Source organism: Oncorhynchus mykiss, chromosome 12 (assembly GCF_057628025.1).
Source record: "Oncorhynchus mykiss isolate SJ-2025 chromosome 12, ASM5762802v1, whole genome shotgun sequence".
Taxonomy (NCBI): Eukaryota; Metazoa; Chordata; class Actinopteri; order Salmoniformes; family Salmonidae; genus Oncorhynchus; species Oncorhynchus mykiss.
Window position 1 is genome coordinate 64,091,687 of NC_143033.1, and position 15,010 is coordinate 64,106,696.

The 15,010-nt window shown below is 44.8% G+C and overlaps 1 protein-coding gene across 1 annotated transcript in view; it reads left to right on the forward strand.

The window, feature by feature from the left end:
* LOC110539079 (transient receptor potential cation channel subfamily M member 4) overlaps window positions 1-15,010 on the forward strand; it is a 78,921-nt gene that overhangs the window by 34,387 nt on the left and 29,524 nt on the right. Inside the window, exons 14-18 of the mRNA XM_036937948.2 lie at window positions 6,820-6,949; window positions 7,301-7,446; window positions 7,789-7,901; window positions 12,065-12,172; window positions 12,260-12,539. Of these exons, the coding sequence (XP_036793843.2) occupies window positions 6,820-6,949; window positions 7,301-7,446; window positions 7,789-7,901; window positions 12,065-12,172; window positions 12,260-12,539 (777 nt within the window). The remainder of the gene's footprint in view (window positions 1-6,819; window positions 6,950-7,300; window positions 7,447-7,788; window positions 7,902-12,064; window positions 12,173-12,259; window positions 12,540-15,010) is intronic.

Below are 15,010 nucleotides of genomic sequence, written 5' to 3' on the forward strand. Positions count from 1 at the left end.
ACCATTTCAGATTGTCAGTGATGTGTACGTAGAGGAACTTGAATCTTTCCACCTTCTCCACTGCGGTCCCATCGATGTGGATAGGGGCGTGCTCCCTCTGCTGTTTCCTGAAGTCCATGATCAGCTCCTTTGTTTTGTAGACGTTGATGGAGAGGTTATTTTTTCCTGGCACCACTCTGCCAAGGCCCTCACCTCCTCCCTGTAGGCTGTCTCGTCATTGTTGGTAATCAGGCCTTCTACTGTGTCATATACTGTGTCATCTGCAACTTGACACGCAGTCATGGGTGAACAGGGAGTACATGAAGGGGCTGAGCACGTACCCCGTTTGTGTTAAGGATCAGCGAAGTGGAGGTGTTGTTTCCTACCTTCACCACCTGGGGGCGGCCCGTCAGGAAGTCCAGGATCCGATTGCACAGGACGGGTTTCAGACCCAGGGCCCCAAGCTTCATGATGAGCTTGGAGGGTACTATGGTGTTGAAGGCTCAGCTATAGTCAATGAGCAGCATTCTTACATAGGTATTCTTCTTGTCCAGATGGGATAGGGCAGTGTGCAGTGCGATGGTGATTGCATCGTCTGTGGATCTATTGGGGCGGTAAGCAAATTGAAGTGGGTCTACGGTGTCAGGTAAGGTAGAGGTTATACGATCCTTAACTTGCCTCTCAAAGCACTTCACAAAGACAGAAGTGAGTGCTACAGGGCGGTAGTCATTAAGTTCAGTTACCTGTTCTTTCTTGGGTACAGGAACAATCGTGGACATCTTGAATCAAGTGTGAACAGCTGACTGGGATAGGGAGAGATTGAATATATCCGTAAACACCCCAGCCAGCTGGTTTGCGCATGCTCTGAGGATGCGGCTTGGGATGATGTCTGGGCCGGCAGCCTTGCGAGGGTTAACAAGCTTAAATCTCTTACTCACGCCAGCCACGGAGAACGAGAGCCCCCAGCCCTTGGGAGTGGGCCGCGTTGGGGGCACTGTGTTATCCAGGTGCCCTTAGAGAGTCCCTATATGAGCTTGATACCTTGATAAGCTCATTGCCTGACGATGGCTCACCTCTTTCCGTACTTCAACCTCCCGACGTCTGATTCATTACTTTCCAACTCCTTGCTTCTTTTGACTTCACCCTTTTCCAGTCCCTTCCCACTCACAAGGCAGGCAATACGCTTGACCTCATCTTTACTAGAGGCTGTTTGCCTACTAATCTCACTGCAACCCTCTCCAGGTATCTGATCACTACTTTGGTTCTTTTTCTGTCTCCCTTTCCTCCAACCCTAGCCACTCAGCCCCTGCCCAGATGGCCAAGTGCCATTACAATCTTCGCTCTGTATCTCGCACTATTCTCTCCTCTTCATCCTGTCTTATCTCCCCTTTCTGCTAAATCCTTTTCCCTCCTGTCTCCTGACTCTACCTCTTCAACCCCCCTCACCTCCCTTTATGCATCCCATGACTCGCACTGTCCCCTTTCCTTCCGGCCAGCTTGGCCTTTCCCTCCTGCTCCGTGAGGAGGGAAAACTACTTCCGGCGCCGACAGAGATGGCCGCCTCGCATCGCGTTCCTAGGAAACTATGCAGTGTTTAATTTTTTTACGTGTTATTTCTTACATTAGAACCCCAGGTCATCTTAGGTTTCATTACATACAGTCGAGAAGAACTACTGAATATAAGATCAGCGTCAACTCACCATCAGTACAACCAAGAATATGTTTTTCGCGACGCGGATCCTGTGTTCTCCCTTTCACCCAGGACAACGGAATGGATCCCATGCAGCGACCCAAAAAACGACTCCGAAAAAGAGGGAAACGAGGCGCTCTTCTGGTCATACTCCGGAGACGGGCACATCGTGCACCACTCCCTAGCATCCTTCTCGCCAATGTCCAGTCTCTTGACAACAAGGTTGATGAAATCCGAGCAAGGGTAGCATTCCAGAGGGACATCAGAGACTGTAACGTTCTTTGCTTCACGGAAACATGGCTCACTGGAGAGACGCTATCGGGGGCGGTGCAGCCAGTGGGTTTCTCCACGCATCGCGCCGACAGAAACAAACATCTTTCTGGTAAGAAGAGGGGCGGGGGCGTATGCCTTATGGCTAACGAGACATGGTGTGATGAAAGAAACATACAGGAACTCAAATCCTTCTGTTCACCTGATTTAGAATTCCTCACAATCAAATGTAGACCGCATTATCTACCAAGAGAATTCTCTTCGATTATAATCACAGCCGTATATATCCCCCCCAAGCAGACACATCGATGGCTCTGAACGAACTTTATTTGACTCTTTGCAAACTGGAATCCATTTATCCGGAGGCTGCATTCATTGTTGCTGGGGATTTTAACAAGGCTAATCTGAAAACAAGACTCCCTAAATTTTATCAGCATATCGATTGCGCAACCAGGGGTGGAAAAACCTTGGATCATTGTTACTCTAACTTCCGCGACGCATATAAGGCCCTGCCCCGCCCTCCTTTCGGAAAAGCTGACCACGACTCCATTTTGCTGATCCCTGCCTTCAGACAGAAACTAAAACAAGAGGCTCCCACGCTGAGGTCTGTCCAACGCTGGTCCGACCAAGCTGACTCCACACTCCAAGACTGCTTCCATCACGTGGACTGGGACATGTTTCGTATTGCATCAGATAACAATATTGACGAATACGCTGATTCGGTGTGCGAGTTCATTAGAACGTGCGTTGAAGATGTCGTTCCCATAGCAACGATTAAAACATTCCCTAACCAGAAACCGTGGATTGATGGCAGCATTCGCGTGAAACTGAAAGCGCGAACCACTGCTTTTAATCAGGGCAAGGTGACTGGTAACATGACCGAATACAAACAGTGCAGCTATTCCCTCCGCAAGGCTATCAAACAAGCTAAGCGTCAGTACAGAGACAAAGTAGAATCTCAATTCAACGGCTCAGACACAAGAGGCATGTGGCAGGGTCTACAGTCAATCACGGACTACAAGAAGAAATCCAGCCCAGTCACGGACCAGGATGTCCTGCTCCCAGGCAGACTAAATAACTTTTTTGCCCGCTTTGAGGACAATACAGTGCCACTGACACGGCCTGCAACGAAAACATGCGGACTCTCCTTCACTGCAGCCGAGGTGAGTAAGACATTTAAACGTGTTAACCCTCGCAAGGCTGCAGGCCCAGACGGCATCCCCAGCCGCGCCCTCAGAGCATGCGCAGAACAGCTGGCCGGTGTGTTTACGGACATATTCAATCAATCCCTATACCAGTCTGCTGTTCCCACATGCTTCAAGAGGGCCACCATTGTTCCTGTTCCCAAGAAAGCTAAGGTAACTGAGCTAAACGACTACCACCCCGTAGCACTCACTTCCATCATCATGAAGTGCTTTGAGAGACTAGCCAAGGACCATATCACCTCCACCCTACCCGACACCCTAGACCCACTCCAATTTGCTTACCGCCCAAATAGGTCCACAGACGATGCAATCTCAACCACACTGCACACTGCCCTAACCCATCTGGACAAGAGGAATACCTATGTGAGAATGCTGTTCATCGACTACAGCTCGGCATTCAACACCATAGTACCCTCCAAGCTCGTCATCAAGCTCGAGACCCTGGGTCTCGACCCCGCCCTGTGCAACTGGGTACTGGACTTCCTGACGGGCCGCCCCCAGGTGGTGAGGGTAGGCAACAACATCTCCACCCCGCTGATCCTCAACACTGGGGCCCCACAAGGGTGTGTTCTGAGCCCTCTCCTGTACTCCCTGTTCACCCACGACTGCGTGGCCACGCACGCCTCCAACTCAATCATCAAGTTTGCGGACGACACAACAGTGGTAGGCTTGATTACCAACAACGACGAGACGGCCTACAGGGAGGAGGTGAGGGCCCTCGGAGTGTGGTGTCAGGAAAATAACCTCACACTCAACGTCAACAAAACTAAGGAGATGATTGTGGACTTCAAGAAACATCGATGGAACAGTAGTGGAGAGGGTAGCAAGTTTTAAGTTCCTCGGCATACACATCACAGACAAACTGAATTGGTCCACTCACACAGACAGCATCGTGAAGAAGGCGCAGCAGCGCCTCTTCAACCTCAGGAGGCTGAAGAAATTCGGTTTGTCACCAAAAGCACTCACAAACTTCTACAGATGCACAATCGAGAGCATCCTGGCGGGCACCGCCTGGTACGGCAACTGCTCCGCCCACAACCGTAAGGCTCTCCAGAGGGTAGTGAGGTCTGCACAACGCAACACCGGGGGCAAACTACCTGCCCTCCAGGACACCTACACCACCCGATGTTACAGGAAGGCCATAAAGATCATCAAGGACATCAACCACCCGAGCCACTGCCTGTTCACCCCGCTATCATCCAGAAGGCGAGGTCAGTACAGGTGCATCAAAGCTGGGACCGAGAGACTGAAAAATAGCTTCTATCTCAAGGCCATCAGACTGTTAAACAGCCACCACTAACATTGAGTGGCTGCTGCCAACACACTGACACTGACACTGACTCAACTCCAGCCACTTTAATAATGGGAATTGATGGGAAATGATGTAAATATATCACTAGCCACTTTAAACAATGCTACCTTATATAATGTTACTTACCCTACATTATTCATCTCATATGCATACGTATATACTGTACTCTATATCATCGACTGCATCCTTATGTAATACATGTATCACTAGCCACTTTAACTATGCCACTTTGTTTACATACTCACCTCATGTATATACTGTACTCGATACCATCTACTGTATCCTGCCTATGCTGCTCTGTACCATCACTCATTCATATATCCTTATGTACATATTATTTATCCCCTTACACTGTATATAAGACAGTAGTTTTGGAATTGTTAGTTAGATTACTTGTTGGTTATTACTGCATTGTCGGAACTAGAAGCACAAGCATTTCGCTACACTCTTGATTTGACTAAGTGCCTCATTGAGAGCTTACAGAACAGAGCTGCGGGCAGCTGAGCAAAAATGGATCCAAACTAAACTTCCGGAGGACCTATCATCCTTTCACTCCCTCCTATCTACCTTGTCTTCTTCTGTGTCCACTGCTGTGTCCACTTTCTATCACTCTAAATTTCAAGCTTCTGCCTCTAACCCTAGGAAACGTAATCCTCCCCCCTCCCCCTCCCTCTCTAATGACGACTGTCAACCACTTTGAAAAGAAGGTTGAAGACATCCGCTCCTCATTCATTCAGCCTATTGAATACAAGATGAAACCCTGCGACCCTCCTCCCTTCTCCAGACCATCTTCCATTGCTTACTTCCCTCATCAACTCATCCCTGACCACTGGCTGTGTCCCCTCTGACTTCCAAATGGCCCGAGTCGCTCCCGTTCTCAAGAAACCAACACCTCGACTCCTCTTTGTCGTCAAATACTACAGACCAGTATCCGTCCTTTCTTTTCTTTCCGAAACACTTGACCAACTCTCTCAATATCTCTCTCAGAACTATCTTCTTGACTCTAACCAGTCAGGCTTCAAAACGGGTCACTCAACCGAGACTGCTCTTCTCTGTGTCACGGAGGCTCTCCGCACTGCCGAAGCTGACTCTCCTCTGTTCTCATCGTCCTAGATCTAGTCACAGTTTTCGATATGGTGAACCATCAGATCCTCCTCTCCACCTTCTCGGGGCTAGGCGTCTCTGCACACTCTTGGATTGCATCCTACCTGGTAGGCCCCTCCTACCAGGAGAGATGATGTGGAGAGGATGTACTCTCACTACTGGTGTCCTCCAGTGCTCAGTTCTAGGCCCTCTCTTCTTCTCTCTATACACCAAATCACTCTGCTCTATCATATCCTCACATGGTCTCTCCTATCATTAATATGCGGCTGGCACTCAACTACCTTTCTCCTTCCCCTCGTCTGACACTCAGGTGTCGACACGCATCTCTGCGTGCCTGGCAGATATCTCAGCTTAGATGTTGGCCCACCACCTCAAGCTCAACCTCGACAAGACTGAGCTGCTTTTCCTCCCGGGGAAGGCCTGCCTGCTCCAAGACATCTCCATCACAGTTGACAACTCCACTGTGTCCCACTCCCAGAGTGCAAAGAACCTTGGCATGACCCTGGACAACACCCTCTCGTTCTCTACAAACATCAAAACTGCTTTGATGTTTGTAGAGAACGACAGGGTGTTGACTCACTCTTGCAGGTTAATGATCTACAACATCCCCGCTTGTGCCATCAAACCCCTGCAACTTACGTGAACACCAGCCCGCCTGGTGTTCAACCTTCCCAAGTTCTCCCATTTCACTTTACTCCTCCGCACACTTCACTGGCTTCCGGTTGAAGCCCGCATCCACTGCAATACCATTGTACTTGCCTATGGAGCAGCAAGATGAACTGCCCTTCCCTACCTTCAGGCTATGCTCAAACCCAACACCCCAAACCGAGCACTTCGTTCTGCCACATCTGGTCACTTGGCCCTCTCATCCCTATGGGAGGGAAGCTCCCGCTCAGCCCATTCCAAGCTCTTGTCTGTCTTGGCACCCCAATTGTGGAACCCTATCCATCTTTCCGAAAACATCTGTAACCCGACCTCTTAAAAGTGTATCTTAAATACACTTTCTTCCATCTATCTATGTTAAGATGAATGCACTAACTGTAAGTCGCTCTGGATCAGTGTCTGCTAAATAACTAAAATGTCAATGTAAATACTTGAAGTTAAACTAATCTGTAGAAAAAAATATGAATTTACGAATGCACAGACTAATTTTAGCATTGATCTCTCCCCTTTTTATATCCACTTCCCTCTCTCTCTCGCTTTCTCTCCCTCTCCCCATGCTCTCTTTGCTTCTCTCCCCCTCTCCCTCTCTCCTCCAGGCAGGGGAGTCTGTCCACAGTGCTCTGGCAGGCTGTAAGATTCTGAGGGAGCTGTCTAAGCTGGAGAGTGAGACAGAGACCAAGCTCTCTATGAAGGAGCTGGCCCAGAAGTTTGAGAACTTGGCCCTTGGTGGGTTAGCCTTATCCTGGCTGTGTGTTTGTACTGTGAGGATGTCAATGTAGTGGTTATCAACTCTGTTATGCATACATGTGAGCAGCTTGTATTTTTTGAGTGATGGTTACCCCATAGTAGCGAGTCTGCATAAGACCGCAAGGGACCTCCTGTTCTGAAAGTCTGCTGGACGGCATCCCAGTCTGGGACCATTCACATTGCTTTCACACTCAATGTCTTTAGGATGAGGACTGAAGCAAACCATTCCGCACTCCTAATGGGAAACCTAATGTGAAAACCTGTGACCTGTTTCTTCACTCTTTAGAAGTCTTCAGTGAGTGAGTGTTAACCCTTTAATCATCTCTCTAGACGTGTTCAGTGAGTGCTACCAGAGCAGTGAGAGTCGCTCTTTCACCCTCCTTATAAGGCAGTCTCCGGTGTGGGGCAAAGCTACCTGTCTACAGATGGCCACCTCAGCCGACGCCCGCCACTTCTTCAGCCATGATGGCGTGCAGGTCTGTACTAAACTCAGGGGTCAGAGGTCAAGGTGTGTGTGTTTGTGCTTTGTGTGTGTGCATGCATACGTGTGTGTGAATCTTGAATCAAATCAAATTTATCACATGCTTCGTAAACAACCGGTGTAGACTAACAGTGAAATGCTTACTTACGGGTCCTTTTCCAACAAGATGAAGAGTTAAAGATAAAACATGTAATAATCTGTGTCTGATCTGTTTTCACATTAATCTTTATAAAACTAACCAGACCCTTAGATTTCCAAAGTGTGTGTGTTAGAACATGGAGGGGGGTTAATTGAAGTTTCTCAGTACCAACTCTGCTACTACCTCTTCCTCTGGCAGTCTCTGCTGTCTCAGATCTGGTGGGGAGACATGAAGAGGAGCACGAAGGTCTGGAAACTGGTCCTCTCCTTCTTCTTACCCCCCCTCATCTACACCAACCTCATCAGCTTCAGGTTAGTGTCTGTCTGTCTGAAAATGTCCAATCCAATAAAGGTGAAATATGCAGAAGTCGCACCACCATTTTCTGGTTGCAGGAATTCTAATACTTAGCATAATTTCAGTTTATGTGACAAAACAAGCAATGTATAGTGTAGAGAATCATTGTACCATCTAAACTGTTGTGAAATATATTTGAATTAACCAAAAATATAGTATTTTCAGCTGTTTGAAGCTGGAGTACAAAACGGAAAGTAAAATACGTAAAAACAAAACGTAAGAATGGGAAGCATAGAAATAGTTTACATAGATGAGTGCTATCGCTTCTTAGACTTGCTTTCAATGGGAATTAAATATCTATAACTCACATTTCTATGTGGATTTGGTCAGGTCGCCCAAAAAGTTACATATTTATGCATAATAAGCATTAAGATACAGAGAAGATTGGCTACCCACATGAAAAAATACTACAGTTTACTATAATATTTAATATAGAATTCAGCAGTAAACTTTAATATACTGTAGAATACTATATACAGTACTACACACTGTAGTATCCCTTGATCATGTGTAGTACTTAACTATATAATTTTGTTGTATAATGTAGACTACTATAGTAAATACTACAGTAATGTCCTCAAACAACAAAAGCACAGTCTGCAAAAACAAAGATAATAAAATATAAACACTACAGTATAATACAGTCTGCAAAAACACTACAGTAATTACTATAGTATAAACAAAAACATTTTACTACAGTATTTATATTATAGTAAACTGCGAATGGGGTGGCAGGTAGCCTAGTGGTTACAGCATTGGACCAGTAACCGAAAGGTTGCTAAGATTGAATCCCCGAGCTGACAAGGTAAAAATCTGTCGTTCTGCCCCTGAACAAGGCAGTTAACCCACTGTTCCTAGGCTGTCATTGTAAATAAGAATTTGTTCTTAACTGACTTGCCTAGTTAAATAAAGGTGAATAAAAATGTAAAATATATTTAAAAAGTGATAGTACTTTATACTACAGTTATATCTGCAAAAGCAGATATAGTCAAGGCCGAGACCGAAAGCCGAGACCGAGTTCAAGACCATGATTGTAATTGTGTCAAATTTCACCATAATAACAGTTCAAAATGTCCAGTATTTATGTGTTCATACACAATATATACAAAATGATGTGGACACCCCTTCAAATTAGTGGATTTGGCTAGTTCAGCCACAATCAATCGTTCCTGACAGGTTTATAAAATCAAGCACAGCCATGCTCCATAGAGCAGTAGAATGGCCTTACTGAAGAGCTCAGTGACTTTCAACGTGTCACTGTCATAGGATGCCACCTTTCCAACAAGTCAGTTTGTCAGATTTATGCCCTGCTAGAGCTGCCCCGGTCAACTGTAAGAGTTGTTATTGTGAAGAGCAAACGTCTAAGAGCAACAATGGCTCAGCCGCGAAGTGGTAGACCACACAAGCCCACAGAACGGGACCGCCGAGTGCTGAAGCAGAGGAGAAATAATGGCCTGGGGCTTTTTTTCACTGTTTGAGCTAGGCCACTTAGTTCCAGTGAAGGAAAATCGTAATGCTACAGCATACAATGACATTCTAGACTATTCTGTGCTTCCAACTTTGTGACAACAATGTGGGGAAGGGACTTTCCTGTTTCAGCATGACAATGCCCCCGTGCACAAAGCGAGGTCCATACAGAAATGGTTTGTCGAGATCGGTGTGGAAGAACTTGATTGGCTTGCACAGAGCCATGACCTCAACACCATTGAACATCTTTGGGATGAATTGGAATGCAGACTGCGAGCTAGGCCTAATCGCCTAACATCAGTGGCCGAGGTCACTAATGCTCTTGTGGCTGAATGGAAGCAAGTCCCCGCAACATTGTTCCATCTAGCCTTCCCAGAAGAGTGGAGGCTGTTATAGCAGCAAAGGGGAGACCAACTCCATGTAAATGCCCTTAATTTTGTTATGAGATGCTCGACAAGCAGGTGTCCACATACTTTTGGTCACATGTAGTGTATTTGACCGAGAACTTCGATTCGCAAATTGCAAAATTAGAAATTGTGTTTTTTTTTTTTTTACATTGGATAAAAGTATAGACACATAGCTAAAAATGGTATATCATACACGGCAGTTGAGGAACAATGGGAAAGTAATTCTGCTTTGAAAGTTGATAAACTTGTAAACTCACTTTTGAGAAAATGGCCCTTGAATGTTTGGTACACCTACTGGAGAGCTCTTTGTCTAAACCTATTCAGCATCTTTCACACCTTCTTAAGCCTTAGCCCCACACATATCATTAAGGATTCACATGTGAGGCCATGTAATAAACAGAGTGAGTAAGGTAGTGTAGCAAACAACCAAAGATTTCAAGACTAAAAGTGATGAAAGTAGTAGACTACAATAAGGAAAAACTCCAGGTAAAAATATACTTTATCTAGTCCTTGGCCTATATCCTAATCTGACTTTGGTGCAGGTCATTTTGTTCTTCATATTATCATCTCTTTTTTTTGTCACATGCACAGGACACAGAAGGTGTAAATGGTCAAGTGAAATGGTTACTTGCATATTTGCATAGTAGTAATATCAAAAATAGAAAGTGTCCAGATAATTTAAAATATATATATATTAGACAATGCTTACCCAGACACACTTATCTAAATTATAACCACCCCTCAGCTACATCTAGCTAAGTGGAGGGGTCACTTTTGTCTAGATCTAGACATGTCCACATGTTATTGTCTAGAAATGTACACATGTTCATGAAATACAATAGATGGCCGTAGTCACCCCCAGACACACCTGGCTAACTTGATGAGTCATGTAATCATCTGGCGAAGTAGAGTCTTTTGTTCAGATTTTTAGCTAGCTAGCTAGCTAGCTAAACAACAAATCACAATCCCAACCCATACTACTAGCAATACAAACAGATTGTCATAGCTAGCCACCATGCATGAAATGCTGTAGTATGAATCTGCAGGTAGCTAAGGCTAACCAACTAGGTTTCATGTTAGCTAGCTAACATTAGGCCATAACTAGCAATCCAAATGGATTTCTGAGATACTAATAATATTACTACACAGATCATGCACGTAACATTAGCTAGCGAGACAGCAAGCTAACGTTTGCTAGCTATCTACCAGTAACTTGCAATGAAAACGACTTTGACAAAATTAGAAACGTATAATATCTGAAAGTGTATCTAGACTCTCACCCATGTACTGTACATGGATGAACGCTTCACTGCAGATTGGAACCCCTTTTCAGTAAGAAGTCTTGTGTAATAGCGCTTGTTTGGGCCGTGTTGTGTTAAGTCACTCCGGTTTACACTGACCATGTGCAGAAAGTAGTCCATCACAACTTTTTCCCACTGATCTTTGTCGATAGTGCCTTCTAAATTCAGGGCAGCAATGTTGTTGAGAGCAGGAGCAACACTTTTGCAGTTCTCTATGGCTAACGTTATATCTTTTAAAAAATCAGCGGAAGATCGGATTATCTACACATAACGCTCATGTTATAGTCTGATGCATGCTACATGTCAGAGCAATTTGAACTCATCTCTCGGCATGTCCAGCCCATCCATTATCTCAGCCAATCATGGCTAGCGGGAAGGTTCCTGACTTTTTCTGTGGCTAAACCAATTAGGCTCATAATTTAACAATTGTATTCGTATTTACAGATGGCATACAAGTTTGTTATTAAGGCACTTGAAAGTTCACCTGTTCCAGAAGGCATTTTGATCAACAACCAAACAAATAATACGTTCAAAATGCCTCTGCTGTGAAGTAGATGCAAGACAAATGCCTAGCATCCTGAAACGGGTCACATATGTATAGTTTGTGAATAATGTGAATATTTGTGTTGTATTGTGCAGGGCACATTTGAAAAAGAGACCTAGGTCTCAATATGTCTTCCCTGGTAAAATAAAGGTACAAAAATAAATAAACTTTTCCTTCACCACCTATCTTACAATATCGTTCAAATCTTCAATTTGCAATGCTGCCTATTTTCATCTTTGCTTCCCTTTCACTACAGGCTATTTTCTCTCTATCATTCACATTTTTTATACGTGGAGCGTTCCTTATTTTCCTCATATGGGGTGAATTTGAGAAATTGGAAGCTGGTGGTGAAACTGTCTGTCAGTCTGTAATTTATTTATCTCTCTCTCTCTCTCTCTCAGGGAACATGAGGAAGAGGTGAGGTCGGAGGAGGTACCTCTTGGTCGAGACACAGAGAGTCTGGACGGAGGAGATGCCACTATGCTCTCCCTCTCCGACATCATGCAAACGTAAACACACGCACGCACACACACACGCACGCACATACTCATCTATGTACACACACTAAGTAATTATTCCCATTCTTATCCTCTCAGGGAAGAGGATGTCGAGGAATATGCTGCTCTAAGGGACAATCTGAAAAGTGCCCCCTCCTCCAATCCCAAGAGGCCCTTCGTATTGCTGCGCTGGAGGGAGTTCTGGTTTGCGCCTGTCACCTCGTTCCTAGGCAACGTGCTGATGTACTTCCTGTTCCTCATCCTGTTTGCTTATATCCTATTGTTGGACTTCAAGCCCCCGCCGCCTCACGGCCCGTCCACCTTAGAGTTTGTTCTATACTTCTGGGTCTTCACCATGGTCTGTGAGGAGATTCGACAGGTAGGATGCATCACATGTAAACAAAACACACACTCAAATACACACAGACAAGTACAGAAAATGTACAGGCAAGAACCTATACAGTCACCTCTGTATGTATTGGCACCAGTGATAAAGATGAGCAAAATAAATATTAGAAATACCAAGATATATTGGATGGTCAAAAAAAATATATATATATTATTTTATACTAATGCAATTTATCAGAACATTTTATTTAGTTTAATAATCTAAACAGAAGTCAAAATTATTAAAATGACACAAAATGTGTTTACATTTCCATTATATCTTAGTCATTTAGCAGACATTCTTATCCAGAGTGACTTACAGAGGCAATTAGGGTTGCTCAAGGGCACCTCGGCAGGTTTTCACCTAGTCGGCTCAGGGATTCGAACCAGCCCAACGCTCTTAACCACTAGGCTACTTGCTGCTCTAGCAATAGGTAGTAATCAATATTAATAGATAGTAATAATGTATAGTAATTAAGTAGTAATAGATCGTAATTCTACTTTTTTTAAGTTAATCTCATTTTAAGGAAATGTATTGTGGCCTTTTCATGACTTTCTGTTTCACTAGGCTATAAAAATGAGGTAACACACATGTAAAATCATTTTGTCATTCATCACCATGGCAAAGAACTCACAAATAAAAAGAGACACGGTTGTTGACTTTCTAAAATTAGGCAATGGGTACAAGAAACTACTGAAAACCAAAATATACTACTTATCACTATTAGGGCAACAATTAAGAAGTTTAAAACAACTGGAACAGTGGTTAACTTGTCTGGTAGAGGACCCAAGTGTATCTTTTCCCCACACACAGTGAGGAAGATGTTCAGCAGGTAAAGAAAAGTCCAAGGGCCACAGTTGGAGAATTACAGAACTTGGTAAGGTTGCCATAAAAAAAGCCTTTATTAAGAGCAACCAACAAATGTAAACACATGGAGAAGGGAAAGGGGATACGTAGTCACTGAATGCATTCAACCGAAAAAATTGTAACCACCGAAAGCCACCAGATTATCTACAGCTGATTTCATGTTAAACCATCAATATTGGCTAAAATCACCTCAAAGCTGATCTCAATTGCAACCAGCATTGGCTACCGATATGCCTGCTCCCTAACACGGATGTCGGGTTATCTTTTAGACCCCTTTTAGTCCTCACCTGGCTACCTCTAACCCGGTCAACAGCCCTGCGCTCCCCACAGCAACTCGCCCAAACCTCCCCACTTCTCCTTCACCCAAATCCAGATAGCTGATGTTCTGAAAGAGCTGCAAAATCTGGACCCCTACAAATCAGCCGGGCTAGACAATCTGGACCCTCTCTTTCTAAAATTATCTGCCGAAATTGTTGCAACCCCTATTACTAGCCTGTTCAACCTCTGTTTCGTATCGTCTGAGATTCCCATAGATTAGAAAGCTGCCCCCTCTTCAAAGGGGGAGACACTCTAGACCCAAACTGCTACAGACCTATATCTATTCTACCCTGCCTTTCTAAGGTCTCAACAAACAGATTACCGATCATTTCGAATCTCACCGTACCTTCTCCGCTATGCAATCTGGTTTCAGAGCTGGTCATGGGTGCACCTCAGCCATGCTCAAGGTCCTAAACGATATCATAACCGCCATCGATAATAGACATTACTGTGCAGCCGTATTCATCGTCCTGGCTAAGGCTTTCGACTCTGTCAATCACAACATTCTTATTGGCAGACTCAACAGCCTTGGTTTCTCAAATGATTGCCTCGCTTGGTTCACCAACTACTTCTCCGATAGAGTTCAGTATGTCAAATCGGAGGGCCTGTTGTCTGGACCTCTGGCAGGCTCTATGGGGATGCCACAGGGTTCAATTATTGGGCCGACTCTCTTCTCTGTATACATCAATGATGTCACTCTTGCTGCTGGTGATTCTTTGATCCACCTCTACGCAGACGACACCATTCTGTGTACCTCTGGCCCTTCGTTGGACACTGTGTTAACTAACCTCCAAATGAGCTTCAATGCCATTACAACTCTCCTTCCGTGGCCTCCAACTGCTCTTAAATGCAAGTAAAACTAAATGCATGCTCTTCAACCGATCGCTGCCCGCCTGTCCAGCATCACTACTCTGGACGGTTCTGACATATAATATGTGGACAACTACAAATACCTAGGTGTCTGGTTAAACTGTAAACTCTCCTTCCAGACTCACATTAAACATCTCCAATCCAAAATTAAATCTAGAATCGGCTTCCTATTTTGCAACAAAGCATCCTTCACTTATGCTTCCAAACATACCCTCGTAAAACTGACCATCCTACCGATCCTCAACTTCGGCGATGTCATTTACAAAATAGCCTCCAACACTCTACTCAACAAATTGGATGCAGTCTATCACAGTGCCATCCGTTTTGTCACCAAAGCCTCATATACTACCCACCACTGCGACCTGTATGCTCTCGTTGGCTGGCCCTCGCTTCATACTCGTCGCCAA